The 18013-nt window shown below is 34.4% G+C and overlaps 1 protein-coding gene across 8 annotated transcripts in view; it reads right to left on the bottom strand.

The window, feature by feature from the left end:
* LOC103571586 (exocyst complex component 1) overlaps positions 1–18013 on the bottom strand; it is a 107604-nt gene that overhangs the window by 60918 nt on the left and 28673 nt on the right. For all 8 annotated transcript variants that reach the window (XR_001345171.2, XM_014441795.2, XM_014441796.2 and 5 more), the window contains one exon: positions 9631–9776. Coding sequence is in view for 7 of the 8 variants with exons in the window: in XM_014441795.2 (XP_014297281.1) it covers positions 9631–9776 (146 nt within the window). In the remaining variant the exon portion in view is untranslated. The remainder of the gene's footprint in view (positions 1–9630; positions 9777–18013) is intronic.

Raw genomic sequence — 18013 nt, 5'->3', positions numbered from 1 at the left:
AAACAAGCTCTTGTCAATGCCAAACCTTTGGCTGTACCGCAGCCAAATCTACCTTATTATTTATATACTGACGCGAGTGATACGGGTCTAGGCGCGTTCTTGGTTCAAAAGGAACCACATACCGGAAAAGAGTTCCTCATAATATGCTTAAGTAGACCGTTACGAGGTGCCGAAACACGATATACTACAACTGAAAAAGAGTGTTTGGCGGTTGTATGGGCCGTAAGAAAATTAAGATGTTACCTTGAAGGATTACCGTTTGTTGTTGTTACCGATCATGCATCATTAAAATGGCTCCATACTTTAAAGAATCCGAACGGTAGGCTTGCCCGCTGGGCCATGGAACTCTTGGCCCACCAAATTACGATCGAACATCGTCGTGGAACCGAGAATGAAGGCCCGGATGCCTTATCGCACTTATACGAGGACCAGGAGCCTGTAGAGTGGTCCGAAGTCCTTGATGAAATTAAAAATAAGGGTGTAGATTTGGTACATATTCAAGTTCGCTCATGGTACGATATAAAGAAAGCTAATGTTAGGAAATATCCTGAGAATTTTGTTGATTGGCGTATAAATAGCGAGGATGAATTAGAATATTATAAGCCAGATTATTTGAAAGAATATGTTGACGATCAAGATGCGTGGAAATTGGTTTTAAAAGAGAATGAGATCCCCAATATTTTAAAAGAGAACCACGATGTACCGGACGCGGGTCATTTGGGTCGCGATAAGATGTATCATCGGATACGTACACGCTATTACTGGCCCGGTATGTATCGCGATGTCGGCGAGTATGTTGAGAACTGTGAAACTTGTAAAAGGGTCAAATATAAACAGACCTCGTCTCAAGCGCCGATGCGCACGCGACAACCTATTGAACCCTGGGCTATAGTCGCTGCCGATGTGACTGGCCCATTTCCGCGATCGAAAGCCGGTTATCAATACGTTTTAATTGTACAAGACCTATACACGCGTTTTATTGAGGTCTTTAGACTTCGTAAACAGACCGGATTAAATGTTAAAAAGAGTTTACGTCGTGTTTTCTCACGCTGGGGATACCCTCTGTTTTTAATCACGGATAATGGTAAAGAATTTATTAATCACGAGATTAAAGAGTATTTAAAAGAAACGGGAGTAAAATCAGTACCCACCGCGATCGCGCACCCACAGAGTAATCCGGTTGAAAGAATTAACCGTACTCTTAAACCAATGATTCGGGCATTTATTTCGAAAGACCAGACGTCGTGGGATGAACACCTAGGCGAATTCCAACTTGCTTATAATAGTAGTTATCATGCCTCACTGCACATGTCGCCATACTATTTGGTTCATGGCAAAGAACCACGGCTGTCGGGTAAAATTTCTAGACTCGAAATAGATGATTTGGATCTTGATGATACTGCGTGGCGTATTCGAATTAATCGTCTCGATCAATTACGTCATAAAATCGAGGACGTAATAAGGAAAGAAAGTGAGAAGCAAGCCGTATATCACGATAAGGGACTTAAAGAACCACCCAAACTGCAAGTGGGTGATTCGGTATATTACCCAAATCGGAAATTGAGTAAGAAAGCCGATAAATATTCGTCTAGTTTGGCTAGTAAATTCTTAGGACCAGCCATTGTGAATAAAATCATTAGTCCTTTGGTCGTCGAGTTAAAATCAGAGACTGGGAAAAATTTGGGCAATCACTATGTTCCAGATTTAAAATTGCCCAGGCGCAGCCAAAGGCTGATGAAAACCGTTTAACTTTCTTTCAGCTTCCGAGCCCCAATCTCAAGTCTGGCGACGGGGAGTATAACCGGGCAGCATTGGTACGACGTGAGAGTGTGGCTCTCTCGCTGTCCTTGTTGGTTTTTGGTCTTTCTCTCTCTCTCTCGTTACAGCCTGATTGCCGAGTTTGGCTGAGCTAGGCGTTAGACCACAGGGGATGATTCCACGCAGCAGGTGACCGTAAATTCGTCATGTGCGCATAATTAGGTAGGGGTCATCGGAGGTTGGGGCCTAAGACGACTAGATAAAAGAGGCGATTCAAGGGCAGGTAATGAATTGAAGTTCAAGATTTCAAGAGACATTGAAGTGGAAGCTCTAACAACGTCAGCCTCGTTATTGTATTCGTTCAATTTACTTTGTGGAAATTAAATTTGTCTTATTTTATTTAACTGGTTTACAAAACCAAAATTGAATTAAACTATTAGTTAAGTGATTGTGAGTGCACCCAACATCAAGTCCAATACATCAGTCAGGATTCAGAGAGGAGGTCCAGGATGCAGCGTCGTCCGACCCCGCCTGTACGTCGTCGATATATAAATCCAGATAAGATTTACAATTAAAATTATATAAATATAAATCATACACTCTCTCTCTTCAACGTAATATTCTACTTGAATAATTATTTAATTTATTACCCCGTGTCTATTAAATAACTACGGATAAATATATTTATTTGCTGTCGCTGGACATTCATTGATTATAAGAAAAGGGGAAAATTCTGTACATATTTGGGCTTTGGTTAAATAAAATTAGTTGTACATGATAATTAAATTACGCCTTAAATAAATTTCTTTTATCACCAGCGTTCTTTAGAATAAGTTAATTTCAGCCGCGTGTCCGGTCAAAGCGAGTCGACCCACCTCTGAGATTTATTTCCCGCATTCAGAACCAGAAATAAAATATCGATATCGAAAACAAGATGAATTATGATTTAAAAAAAAATGGTTCCTTAATTTTCATAACAAGTGGTAAAAAAAAATAGTTAATTAACAAATGCGTTTTTAAGTAATAAAAAAATTTTTTTAAGAAACGATTTTTTTTTTTTCAATCATAATTTTCATCAAAGAATATGTTATGAAAAAATAATTTTTGATTATCTTATAAACAACGCATTTGTTTATAACAATTTTTCAAACAATATGAGATAAAAATTATTAAAAATCATTTTTAAGTATCGTATGATCATACGGAAACAGACCAATAGCAATATTATAAAAAAAATATTTTTTCCAATGTTTAATCGAGCTTGATAATTTTTCACTTAAGTAAATTATTAATAACAAAGTGAAAATTAACAATTTTTTAATTTTTCCAAGGGGAATCTGTTCTATAGTCTTTGTAAAATAGCTCCATAAAAGGAAAAAAATTCCAGATTTTTAGTTTAACAATTATCGCACTTTCAATGTTTAAGTTCATGCGATAAAAAATTGTTAATTAACTAATGGATAACTAATTGAAAAATCGCGATAAAAATTTTTTATCACCGGATTTTTGTTCATTGATCTATCCTGCAGGTGCCTGAATTTTTTCATTTCTTAATTTTCATATTTAATAAGTTTAAATTATATTTTTTTATTAAATGTCCGAAATGGGCAGAGCTTACGCAACCGTGAGTTCCCGTTTTCGGCCGTATTTTCAACCCCCTAAAAAAATTATAAATATTGGTCCTAGAGTTCGGGGAGATAGGACTTTTTTTTAGAAAATTTCTTCCTCTTTTCGAATCTTTTTTCAAATTTCGAAAATTTTAAATACTTTTTGAGACATTCGCAAAAAACCAAACCCCTTTTTTTTTTTTTTACTAAATTATTCATAATTTTTGCAATTTTTGCAAGCGCCACTTCAAATTTTTCAAAAAGTTTCTAGATGTGATGACGAATCGAATGACACCTCGATCATAATTTTTCGAGGCGAAGAAAAAACTTTGACCAAAAAGGCACATGTTGACTAGACTACAATTGACAAATGTGTTTCTTACTTTAAATAAAAGTTCATAAGCATTAGTATAGTTGGCGTCATACGCCAATAATTAAGTTTATAGTGAAACTCTACACTGAGAGAAAAAATAACTTTTAGAAATATTGTATTTTCTTCTTATAAAAAAATAAACTATTGAAAATTTTCAATCTAATATACTTTTAGTGCAAAAATGTGATGACTTGATTCAAAATCATTTTCTTAATTGAAGAAATCTGAGCTAATCTCAATATTTAAAGTTTTTTTTTTTCGAGTATTGTAAATCCATTTCGATTTGTTTTCATCAAGAAAATTATTTTTCACCTTAAATATGGAATTAATAATGTAATAATTTTTATTGACTTACACCGTAAAAAAATATTGTTTTTACAAACGTTAATTTTTTTCAGGGTGAATTGTTATAATTTTAATGTAATAATGACTTTTACTTCTTTTATAAGGGTCTGAAATGTTTAAATCTTTTTTTGAAAAATCTTCCTTTCATTCTGGCTGTAAGGTGAAATTTTCGTTCACGAACGTGCTTGAAAAAACAAATAGATTCACCTATAAATCGTGCTTAGTTTATGCAAATCAATATCCCTTTAAGGGAGGCCGTTTCTTCATTCTTTTGGGTATACATGCATTGCGTAGCCCCTATCTTCGACATTCTTAGTTGTCTTAAAAGCTAGAACACAATCGGATTCATTCTGATAACTCCATATATTGGGAAAGTTTTGTATGACTATTCAGCCACTGTACATGCCGATGTACATATTAAACTGATTATTAATTTGTACAAAATTACCTACAGGTATTAACTAATAAATTGGCGTAAGTTAAAAAGAGATTGGAAGCAGAACGAGATTTTTGGATAGAAATTTCAGTGTATTAAAAAACGGCAAAGTTGAGACGTGAATAATTAAGGAGGACGCTCTGGAGAATTTACCGGCAAGTAAATATGAGAGGCACAATTAGTTGAATTCAGAGAAGAAGACCTAAATCGTAACTATATATTTTATTAATTTATTCGGAATAAAACCGTGTCATAATGAATCCCGTGAAGTTAGTCAGATATTTTGTAGTCGTGAGTCACTATTTTCGTAAGTTGATTCGGTAAAACGATTCTAGGCAAGAAGGCCAACATTATTGAATTGATTATTCATCATTCAATACAGAGTTGTGAGGATTGGTGTGAAAAATTAGTGACTACAGAAAAGTAATTCTCGGCAAGAAGGCAAGAATTAGTTACTAATGATTTATTGATTTACAGGAAATAATTCACGGCGGGAAGACATTAATTAATCAATTCATCAAGTAATATCACTTTTGCTTATTGGGTAAATAAAATCTCGACAGAAAAGCCAGAATTAATTGTTTAACATTCACTTAAATATTATCGGTAAGTGTAAAGTCTACAATACCAAAGTGTGAAAAATTGGTAAAAAATAACATTAAATCATGCAATTTTTCATAAATGAATTTTCTAAATTTTCTAATAGATATAAGTAATTTTATATAATACCATAAGAAGGACGGTGGCAATAGAAAGGTCCATCTAAGAGTTACAAAATAGTTTTGAACTCTTGTAATAGTGAAAATTGGCATATTTGTGTTATTTCAATACCTTAACGGTATACAACAGGTCACCTAACACTTTGTTGCAAGTAGTTTGGACGGTATCCGCCTTCTTTTGCTAGTATAGTGTCTGGCTGAAGCCTACAACACTTTTTCACGCCAGCGTATACTAGTAAGAGATGTAGTCTAAGGCAAGAGTGCGTTAACATAGCCTTACTGACGAGTCCGTTAACGTACTCAGGACGAAACTACAAAAAATCATGCAAGTAGACATATACCTTGAGTTTGATTGTTGATTTACAATTCAATACACCGAACGACAAGATATATATGTAAAATAATGCAGTATAGCACGGAACAAGTGCATAACATAATGATAACCAGTGAAAAACAAGCATTACCAAATCTATCGAATTTTTGTAGGTAGGTTGGCAACACTGAGTCAGCATGCACAGCAGGCCAAGTTTTGTTGCCCTAGGAGACAATGGAATCCAAGAATTACAGCCTTTTGCATCGGTGATGTCCAAAACTCAACTTGTGATGAACAAGTTAATATTCTAGACAGTGCAGATACAAAAGTCTGCTTCATCCTTCCTAGAACGCCAACAATGAGTACGACAAGCTTGGCACGGTAACCTGGGTGGTTTGCATTTTTCGAACAGGAGATCCTGGTATTTCTGGTGCTTGTGCTCTGCTTTAACCGTGATGTTATATTTAGCGGGCCCTGAAAACTCAATGACATAAATGTCACGAGCGGTTTTATCGAAGAGCACAATATCAGGTTTATTGTAGCCAATCTTCCACATTGTTGCGAATGGCTCGAGTGGGTCTTACCCCACCATTTTGTGTCTCAAAACATCATGGTGCCCGCAAAAACTCGTAGATAAGAGATCACTAGGTGATGGATGAGGGCAAATGTGTATAATGGCGTGTCTGAAATCTTAGTGATTATAACCCATCACTAATCCTATGCAATCTGAAGACCAATAAAGGGAATTAGTACCACGGGGGGCCTTTCCAAGCCCGCTGTGACCAGAGTCTCTTTATTTCCTGAGATGGGAGCAGTGTTTGGCCCAAAAGAGGTTGGACTCGTGGTGGCTATCGTTAGATACCACGCACAATGAGGAATTTTTATAATTCCTCCGGTTAACGTCCACTCTTAGTCGATTTTCAACTAAGAGTGTCGTCTGGGTGGTAAATGGGGACATCCCGAAACGCGTGTATGCCCAAAATGGTGAGGGAACGGCCTTCGGTCGGCGGAGCTGGACCTAGGTCCCGTAACATTAATTAATTAATTGTTGCGAATGGAACGTTCTAGTAAATACGACAGCGGTCATTCTCAACAACTTGCAGAATATCTCCTAGTAAATAAGGCAGCGCCGGTGTTTTATCGATACCGTACGTATGTCTAAGTTTGTAATAAAGTACTCGCAGAGCAGCATTGTGACGTTGAATGTATGCATTTTTGCCAGCACAGAACGTGCTGACAAGAGGTGCATATGCGTCTCTGGATATTACTTACACACCCTACACAGTGTCGGGTAGCTGCATCTGGAGCACTTTAGCAGGATATTCAAGAGTGTTGATCACACCATCTTGGCAGGCAAAAATATACCCTTCGGTCTCGGACATTAGGCCAGTTGACTTAATAAGGAAAACGTCAGCTGGATAGACAAGCCATGATCACGCACGTGTTTAAAGAACACGCTATGCATGGTCTTGTCCATGTGTGTACGGAGCAGTTTTTGCTGCTCAGCCTTCCTGACGACTTTCTTAAATGCCTCCTTGGGAAGTGGAATAAGAGGGTTTATTCTTCCGAGACTAAGGGATTTTGCCGCGCCCATTGCTGCCTTATATATGAACGCTCCCTTATGCCCCTTCTCATGACTATGAACAATTTACATAAGGAAGTCGTTTTCATCTGCTGTGAAATTGACAACTTCATATGTTAGACCCAATACCAAACGATCGTGCAGACACTCCAAGCTCTGTATACCTCTCCCTCCGATGTGCTGGGAAAGGTATAATCTGGTGCCTGAGGACTTAGGGTGCATGCGCCGATCCATATTTATGACTATGCGTGTCTTGATATCGAGGTCTCTGAGCTCTTTTCGGGCCCATTCAAGGACACTGAAAGAGTAGAGAAGTACCGGGACAACAAGCATGTTTGTTGCGGCGACTTTATTTTTCCCGGAAAGTTCTGATGACCAAGATTTTCCGAAGTCTCCGTACATACTCGCTGCAGAGAGTTGTTTTGATTTTAGAGAGGTCCTGCATAGGACTCCCATCAATCCCTAGATATTTGTACGACTCTCCCGCGTCAAGATGATTAATGATGCTCCCACCTACTAACTCGATATCTTCACGCAAATTAGAGCACTTACTCTTCACCAGATTAACGACCGCGCACTTGTCCAACCCAAAAGCCATGCTGACATCTCGTGTATACTCCCCTACGATATTCAAGGCTGTCTGAAGGTGCTCCTCATGAGGAGCATGTACGTTCAGATCATCCATGTAGAGTAAGTGGGTGATCGAATACTTCCGATCAGTTGGTAAGCCCACTGAGTATCCACGGGTACGGCGTAGCGCAACAGATATTGGCCGCAGTGAGATGCAAAACAGCAGAGGGCTCAGGAAATCTTCGTGAAAGACTCCTCTTTTGTGCTGCACAACTTCGATCACACGTTTGTCGTTGCCACATGAGATGTGGAACCGTGTTTTTTTTTTCAATAATTACTGTTTTTGACCGAAGAAATAAAGCTTGACGCCAAAAAAAAAAAACTTTCTGACATTAAAGAAATGATTGAAAAGCGAAGAATCGCTCCTTAAGCGATTTTTGGCAAAATCGATAAATTTAAAGCTTCGGAACACCAAGAAAGAAAAATCGCAGGGCTTTGAAATTTCCAGAGTTTTTTTCAGGACACATTGAGGTTAAAACAAAACCGACGGTATCCTTTGTTCATCCGTTATATCCAAAGTTATACAAAGATTTCCGAATATCCTTAAATATGCAAATTTTTACCTGTTTCTTTAATAAACATTATCGCTTCAAAAAAATTTTTCCATCAAAAGCTACTAATTTTGCCCTATAGAGAATGTTTTGCAGTTTTCAAAACCCTACTTCCATTCTCTGTACGACCGACATATCCGGAGTTATTGATTATCTAATCCTAAATGGACTTTTTTGCTTTGATCAATGATAATTCAGTGCCAAATTGTCGTAGAGACTTTTTGAGGCCAGCAAATTTAAGGGCATAAAATGTTCTGAAAGAGTGATGAGGTCAAATTATCAAAAAAAAAAATTTATTGAAGCCCATAGACTTATTGGAATATGAGCAAAAATTTTAAAAATTTTTGATTCGTCGGTTTTCTTAGGAATACTTCGGAACCGTACATGATAAAAAATTTAAAGTCCAGGTCTGAAAACTAGAAACTTGAGGCTACGATTTGCTTTTTCTATTTTTTGACCATTTTTCGCCGAGTTACAGCATGTTAAAAATCACCCAAAAATTTAGAATTTTTTTCTATTTTCTTATTTTTGTTACCAGTGTAATTCGTATTCAAATAAAATTGAAGGGAACTAAATTAACTGTGATATTAGTTATGTCATAAATTTAGATCAAGGGGACCTTATTTAGCTTTTTCATAAGCTAGATCCAGAGAATTTTTCTTAGATTTTCATAAGTCAGATCCAGGAGATTTATTATTAGTTTGCCATAAGTATTTTCCGGGCTCGATGCCTGTAAGCTGTACTAATTAATAACGAGTATAGTTGTAAGAATTTTTATCAAATGATTTCGTTTATAATAAATTCGAAATTTTTATTTGTTCTTGTATTGTTACTTAATTCCTTATTATTTATCACTCTCACTCGTATAGATTTACAACGACCCTGATTTCTACAACTCAACGTTTCCGGTTCTGGAAGACCGTGTATGTTTACCGTGTGGCGCCCTCATTAATTAACAACAATTAAAAGGCGTGACTAGACTTGACAAGTTAAAAAATACACTGTTAAAAAAGGATGGATAATTTTATTTTATCTCGAAATTTCAAAATTTTAGATTAAAAACAATTTATGAGGTCTACAACATTGTAATATCCCATAGTTTTCCATGCTGTAACTTGACAAATTTTATTTGTCTAAGTAGTTTGAAAAAATAATAAAAAAGTATTTGTATAAAAATTTGATTAATTGAGCTTAAACTCTGGATGTAGGTGAATAAAGTCGAAATGTCTCTTATACTCAGTGTAATATCTTATGTGTAAGTGTTAATCACAGTGCATTACAATTTTTTAAAATACATTATAGTTTATTGTACTTACATTAAGTTTTTCTAAGGGTCGGCCGAAATATCGGGTAACGTATGCTTTTAATGCATCTTGATACTTTTGTTTTGCACTTTTCCGCTCATTATCCAGAACAGATATTTTTAATTGTGATAAAAGATCATAGAGGTGATGAAAATTTTCTGTAAAATAGACAGTTAATTTCATTTATATATATATATATATTAGAGTGGTCGTTAGCAGGGATGTTTTTGAATTTCTTTGCTCTCAGGGGCTCAAATGCTTCCAAATTGATCGAAAAAAAATTCCTTGAAAATTTAAGCTCATAATATTAGCTCTAAGATAGTCCGCATTCAAAACAAAGTATCTTTTGGAAATAACATGAGAAAAATTTCATTCGCTCTTTAAAATTTTGTAACTCGCGAACAACTAATTCTATAATAATAGAACGTACATATTTTTATAGAGAATTTAACGCTCTACAAAAAAGGTTTTCCACGATTCATCACTAAATCTATTAATTTAAAAGTTATTCGAGTTCAAAGTTTAATTTTTATATAATTACCTATATAATTAAGTATTTTTATAAGATACACTTGTGTTATAAAATATATCACATTTTTATTGTAAGTTATTTCATTTATGATCAATCTATGCAAATATATTTGTTTTTTTTGTTATTGTGATCAAGATGTATGTTTCGTCGATTTAAAAAACTGAAAGTTTCTTAATATTCAAGAGTACAAAATTAAATTGCAGATCAAATATGATACCATTTGAATACTTAACCTTAATGAATTTTCATTTTTTCACCAATTGAACTTTTTCGAGTATCAGCATAATATTGTTTGTATTCTGATAAAAACTGAAATATCAATTGCTGCTGCTCTGGATTCTTACTTAGTATACCATTGTAACCTTCAATTAGTTTAACCGCACGCTTGGCTATGTCAGTAACAGCTTTCAAACTTTTTACCAATCGTAAACTCTTCTTGAAATCTTAATTTCTACACTATTCAGACGGATTTGGGCTTAAAAAATCTGTACTTCTTCTAAACCGTTTAAAAAACTGGAGTGATCTTGTTAATATGAATGAGGCTATGTTTAAGTTATATAAGTCACTTACATTTTTTATTTCTTTCAGATAGTGATTATATTGAAAAGTTCTGACAGGGGTTCGAAAAATGGTTGAAACGCTTAAAACTTAACAACATATGCGAATTTCATAATACAAACGTTTATTTAATTAATAGACTTGATAATATTCATAATTATATGAAACTTCGAGCTCGAATAACTTTTAAATCAATAAACAGCGAAAAATCATTAAAAATAACCTTTGGTTAGAATGCGGACTATTCTCTTAGAGTTCACATTAACAGCTCAAATTTTCAGAGATTTTTATTTCATCAATTCATAAGCATTTGAGCTCTGGGAGCAAATAAATTTGAAAACATCCCTGCTAAGGACTACCCTTTGTTTGCGACAAAAAAAATTTCTTGGCCCTAGAAAGTTTGTTCTTGGTTTAAAAAAATTTTTTTTTTAGTACAAAAACTTTCTTGATAAGGTAACAGTCTTTAGACAAAAAAAAATCGGTCTGTCGGTTAACCCTGCGAGCCAGCCCCAAAACTTCCCGCTGTTTTCGACCTCAGAGAGCTCGAAAACATTAGTGTAGATATATTTTCGAGCTCTTCGAGCTCGAAAATGCTATCACATGCAATTGTTTTTTTATGATCTTTTCAAGCTCTAACAAGTTACCTGTTATGCTGAAGTTCGAAAATTTAAGAATCGAAAATCATCAATGAAGCGGTTTTTAAAATTTAGTTCCTGATTTTGTTCAGTAAAATAAGTGTATTGAGGCAGAAATCAATGTCGGGGATCAAAATCAAGATTTAAATAAATTTTGACTCATGTAAGAAACAATAAAATATGAAATATCCGATAAAAATATTAAAAACTACGTTTTATCGACTTTTTCGTTGATAATATGATTTAAACTAAAAACCAAGTTCGATGACATTATATGATCGAAAGAAACCATAAAAAGATGAGTTGGTATGATATCAGGCACATTTTAGTACGTTATATTCTGATTTATCCGGAAAAAATAACATAAAATGTTATTTTTTTAACTTTTCAACGCCGATATCTTTTGAACTAATCAATCGATTTTGATAGTTGACGTGGCAATCGACGCGTTTTATTGAGTACTAGAGCTGATTAGATTTTGAAGTCGATCGTATTAGTCGTTTTTGAGAAATCAATAAAAAACTAAAAAACAAATTTTTTTTTTCGTAATTCGCCAATATTTTCGAGTCTATTCGATTAAATAATCTGAAATTTTCAGGAAAGTTGAAGGCCAACAAGCTCTTTCGATTGCCGAATCAACCATCCAAATCGATTTATTAGTTCAAAAGTTACAAAGAGTTTACATAAGAGTTTACACACACACACACACACACACACACACACACACACACACACACACACACACACACACACACACACGCACACACACGCACACACACGCACACACGCACACACGCACACACACACACACACACACACACTCGGATATCATTCTGAAAATAGTCAGAATAGCTTCCTAGGACCTCAAAACGTCGACATCTGATGAAAACTCGATTTTCGAAAATCGGGGTGAAAACAATAACTTCCCGAAATTTTTGAAAATCGTCGATTTTCTTAGCGGGAAGTTAAAAATTTCTCGAGTCAAGAACAAACTTTTTTCTGTGCGGGACTATATTGTACTTTGCGGAAACGTTGATTGTAAGTCACTGAATTTTATTATAATTGGCAATAAACCTGTACTTTTCGAATTAATTCCTATTACTCTATCTGTCACTGATCATCCTATGTATAGCCTATTTTACTGGTAAAATTCTTACATAGTTTAATAAAAGTATTATTTGTTAAGTCATAGTCAATAATTCAATGAACAATAAGAAATTAATCTATAAATTATAAGCCGTGAGATAAATTAGTAAGTTTTTAACATACGTTGCCGAGTTTGAATAAGTGCGGGTCTTTGCTTTACAAGAATTCTAGCCCATTGCTCTGTCCTAGTAAAATAAAAATTTGTAGAGGCCAGCCTGAGCTAGGGTTTAACCCGCGAATTCTGGTGACTACTGATGAAAATCGCGAACATAAAAAGTGACTTGTCTCAATATATATTTACAATCGGGACATTAATTCGAGTAGGTTTCTAAGATTCGAGATTTATTGCCAACATTAAATTTCGCGGTTTCTAAACTCTAAAATTTGAAAACCTTAAATTTTACCGGTTAAAAAATAAGCTGAACGTTAAAAATGATATCATAAAAATATGAGAAACGAACAAAATGTCTAAAGTGACTTAAATTTATAGTAAAATATTGTAACGGGGTAAAATTTATTCATTCTCAAGGAAAATCGTGGTTTTCCGCGGCTGGTCAGTCACCCGAGCCGTAACCCCCAATGAGTAGCCGTTAGAGTTCTTCGACTTGTCGCCGGCTGCGCTAATTGAAGAAGCTCGGACTTCTGTCCGAAAATTAATTAAGCGGGAAGGCCATTTTCCGGAAGTTGCCGAAAATGACCGAGCTAAATATATATAATCACAGGACAGTAGCAAAAACGAGGAGAGTCGGCCGAGCCGTCAAGCTTAACGGACGTCCATCTGCCGTGAGCCTTATCTAGAAAACCGGAAACCAAAGAAAGGCCAAGGGAAGCTAGATAGACGCCAAGGGTATCATCTGGTGAATAAATGCAAAATCTAGTGTTAACATCGTAGTGCTGTACGTAAATTAATTATCGGCAAGTAAGCCAGAATTAATAAATTAATTAACATCGAGTGTAAAGTTATAAGAAGTGTTAATAAACCAGCATCTCCAATAGAATAAATTCTCGGCAGGAAAGCCAGAATTTATTGTAAAGAAATAAAGTAATAATTAACCTCGAGTTTGGTCAAATAAATTCTCAGCGGGAAAGCCAGAATTTATTATAAATAAATTAATTAATGATTACGGAAAATTAATTCTCGGCAGGAGAGCCAGAATTAACTATTGAATGAATTATTTAATTTATTTCCATAAAATTTAATTCTCGGAAGGGAATCCAGAATTAATTATTAATTTAATTTAGTATAATAAGAACTTAGCAATAAATTATAAATTTTAAAAAAATTTCATTGAAATAATTGGTCAAGTAAAAGTTGTGGAAATTGAGTTTGGATAATGAGTGCGTGGGTCAATGATGAAGAACATGTAACAGTGCGTTTCGACTTGAAAATCGAGCGCCAAAGTTTAGTTGATCTACGGCCATTTATTTGAATAATTTGACGTTAATTAACACTCATCAGTCACTCGGGGCGATGTCAGAGGGTTCCCTTGATCGAATTCTGTTGAGACAATAGTGAGGTAGTTTCCCACCCTCAAACTTTTCCTTTAAAAGGGCTAGCAAGTAATTGCTCGAAGACTTAGGCCCTGGCTACCACCCAGAGTGGACCAGTAGGGTAGTAGTCTGATGACGCCTAGCGAATTCCCTACTCTACAACCAGAGCTCATTATAATTTACTTGAGCCGGCCTAACGATAAGTCTAGTCACATCTAGTCATCGAGTCCAGTGAACACTTTTATTTAATTTCTTTGAATTTGTTTGTCCGTTATTGATAGCCGCAGTAATTATTATAAATTATTTATTTGAAGAACGTTTTAATTGACCGCATTTCTAGTTAAATTTCTACACGCGGTCGTTTAGTAAAGTTAAATTGAAATTATGCCGATAAAATTTGTGAATGGTGTTACCACACCATTGCTATTCATTTCCTGCAATTTCCTATCACCGAAGATTGGGCCTACAACGTTGCTGCCACGTTTGCTACCTACGCTCATTGAGGGTCATTTTTCATCTACAACTACAGGAATGGAGCATGCAGTAAGGTACAGCGTAAGTGGGATTCCGTCTTCCTCAAATTAAAATTATACTTGGTCTCCTCCCGCGTAAATTAAAACATCAAAACTTATATACTAAATTTTATTCTAATAAATTCTATTGGGGAAATTTTCATATTGTAAAACGTATTTAGTTAAATAAAATAATATTTTCTCTTCGATAATGCAAAACCAAATCTCTCACTGAATAAACCATCAAGCATTCCTTTTTCCTTTATTAATTAATAAAGGCAAATTTTCAGGGAACGAGGCGAGCCCCCCCCCCCAGCTCATAAGCTTAAATTAATTAAGTTAATTATCAATAACCGGGGCCTGGACAAGAGCTAGCCCAGCCAGATCCACCGGTTATAAACAGAACATGAGTCTACAGTCCAAAAAAAAGAGTCCAAAGTACAATCATCGGCTTCACGTAAGTTTCCGCAGTACAATAAATCCAAAGGAAAATTTACGTGAAATTAAAACGTGTTGATGAATTAACTTTTAGAATTAAAGTATAATTTATTAATGGAAAATTAATAAAAAAATAAAGTAAATTGAGATTAAGTAAAAAGAGTGGAAAAGGGAAATTGAGTATATCGTAAAACGTGTGTGTGAGTGAGTTAAATCCGGTGGACAATCGAGTAAATCAAATAAGTTTGTGTGTATGGGAGATAAAATAATTCCAGGGGAATTAAATTTTTAATTAAGATCCAGGGGATCTGGCAAGTTGCCACTTTATTTTAAATTGTTGTAAAATAATTGATCCAGGAGATCAGGCTGGTGGCCAATTAATTATAAAGTCCAGGGGACTCAATTTTATTAAGGGTTCAAGGGATCAGGCCGGTGGCCAAATTTATTGTACAAGTCCAGGGGACTAATTAGTTTTCTTTTAAATCAAAGTCCAGGGGACACGTAGTTGTAAGAATAAAGTCCGGTGGACAGTAATATTATAAATAAATTATAAGGGAAGTAAAAACCCGGTGGGTATAATTGTTTGTGATAAATAAAAATTGATAATTATATTAGTTAATTAAATTTAATTCCTCATCCTTCCTCACTCTTGTAAAATTCAACGACCCTGATTTTTAAAATTAACATCTCCGGTTCTGGAAGGCCGAAACTTATCTTCCAGTGGCGCCCTTATGAGGATCAATTGATAAAGGGGCCAAACTTGGCAAGGTTGAAAAATACACTGTTACAACACAATAAAACAAATAACAGCTGAGTGTAATTAATTAATCAATATTACGGGACCTAGGTCCACCTCCGCCGACCGGAAGCCGATTCCTCACCCTTTTAGGCATACTCAAGCTGCGAAATCCCTTCTTTTTTACCATAATGCGAAACATTGAGCATGCTCAATATTGGCGGATGTTATAACCCTTAGAATCAGAGATTCTTTCCGTGTGGGTGCCGAACCGACAGCCACCACGAGTCCTACCTCTCTCGGGCCAAACACTGCTCCCATCTCAGAAAATAAAGAGACTCTGGTCACAGTGGGATTGGACAGACCCCCCGTGGTACCATACTCCCAGCTCTGATCAGCATGGTTGCGTAGGATTAGTGGTGAAGCGCAACTTTTTCCCATATCCTATATAAAGGCTTCCTTCACTTATAATCGCTAAAATTTCAGACATGCCATTAAACACACTTGCCCTCATCCATCACTTAGTGATATCGAAAACAGCTTAGTGTAAATAAAAAAATCAAAAAATAAATTAATTTTTAATACCAGCCATTTAATACAAAAGCATCAATGAAATGTTACTAATCATAAAATTAGCGGATTAAAAAAAAATAATTATTAAAAATATTTCAAATTCAAAAGTAAATAAACGAAAAAATTGAGCATTTAAAATAACGTCATATCACTATTTAGGTTATTCAAAATTAAGATCTTTAAAATTTGTATATCAATCAATATTGATACTTTAAAACTTTACCGCTTGAATTCAGCCGATAATAAATTTAATCATATAATTAAAATTTACCGTTTCTAAACTTATAAATTTGTAGAATCAGCTTATTCTAAATCTGGCGATTTATCAAATTAGTCTATTCGAAGCCTAGCTGTATTAATATTAATATAATTAAATTTAATGAATAATTAAAATTTTTTTAAATTTTTTATTTAAATTATAATTTTAAACCGATTTAATAATTTTGAACAAATTCATTTTCTTAAGTTGAGCTAAAAAATTTCACCATGCTACTCGAATAAAGTTAATTTTTACGTAATTAAAAAAATAATTTCAAGTTCAATCTTTTTTATGCCCAATGAAAGATAATGAAGTTCTTTAATTATTTTTTGTAACAGACACTTGAAATCTACGACATTTAGCGCCTATAGCCGGCAGCTAAATATATTAGATAAGATACAGTTGGTAAAAGAGATACTTAATCGTTCTAATAGTGACGTCATCATCGGATCAAAAAATATTTTTTGGTTACATGTGCGATAACAAACGACCAAAAAATATTGAAGTAACTTAACGAGCCATCTTGTGACAAAATTTATCATCATTTTAATTCGTCCACTTACCGACTTCTCTCTAATTTTCAACAAATACTCAAAACAATCTTACCAAATAAATAAACGCGGATTTATAACCTGCCATTTATAGGCACTAAATGTAGTAAATTTCGAATATCTGTCATAAAAACTAATGTATTTTATTTATCTAATTTATCTAATACAATCGAGTCTAAGACGCTCGTGTGTTGGTACCCTCGCCTTCGGCTCGGGCACCAATCTTCACACGCCCGTCTTAAACACGATCGCATTCGATAGATAAACTACTATTTTAGTAATTTTTTAAACTATTACTTCAAATATAGAACGACCAATAGTGCTGATATTGCTTTTTTAGTAAAGCATGTGTAAAAGTTGATAGTAAAAAAAAATGAATTTGATTGAAGAAAAAAAATTCTTAACCAAGATAATCATTTTGAAAAAATTGATTACCTTCGATGAAGCACAAAATTTATTGAGCAAAGAAAAATTTCATGGCCAAAAAAAAATATAAATAAATAAATAATTTGCTTGATCCCGGATCAAAAGTTAAACTTACTTTTGACCTAAAATTTAAGTCAAAGTCTGTTAATTTTAACTTTCTTATTTTTTTCTATATGTGTAAAATTTCCATAACATTTGACTTACTTTTGACTTTTTTTTGTCTTAGTTAAAAGAGATTTAAGACAAAAAAAAGTCATGATTAACTTTAAATTTTTATTTTTTAAAGATATGAATAAATAACCGTAATTATTTAAATAAAAATCTAATACGCCCTGATTAAAAACTCCGATTGAAACTGATTGAAAACGTCCTATCAGATTTAATCGAAAATTTCTGATTGACATTTAATCAGTTTCAATCGGATTCAATCGGAAACTTCCGAATGATTCTGATTGAAAGTTAATCAGAAATTTCCGATTGACTTTTAATCAGTTTCAATCGGAAACTTCCGAATGATTCCGATTGAAAGTTCATCAGA

Source organism: Microplitis demolitor, chromosome 9 (assembly GCF_026212275.2).
Source record: "Microplitis demolitor isolate Queensland-Clemson2020A chromosome 9, iyMicDemo2.1a, whole genome shotgun sequence".
Classification (NCBI taxonomy): Eukaryota; Metazoa; Arthropoda; class Insecta; order Hymenoptera; family Braconidae; genus Microplitis; species Microplitis demolitor.
This window is presented reverse-complemented; position numbering and strand designations above follow the sequence as displayed.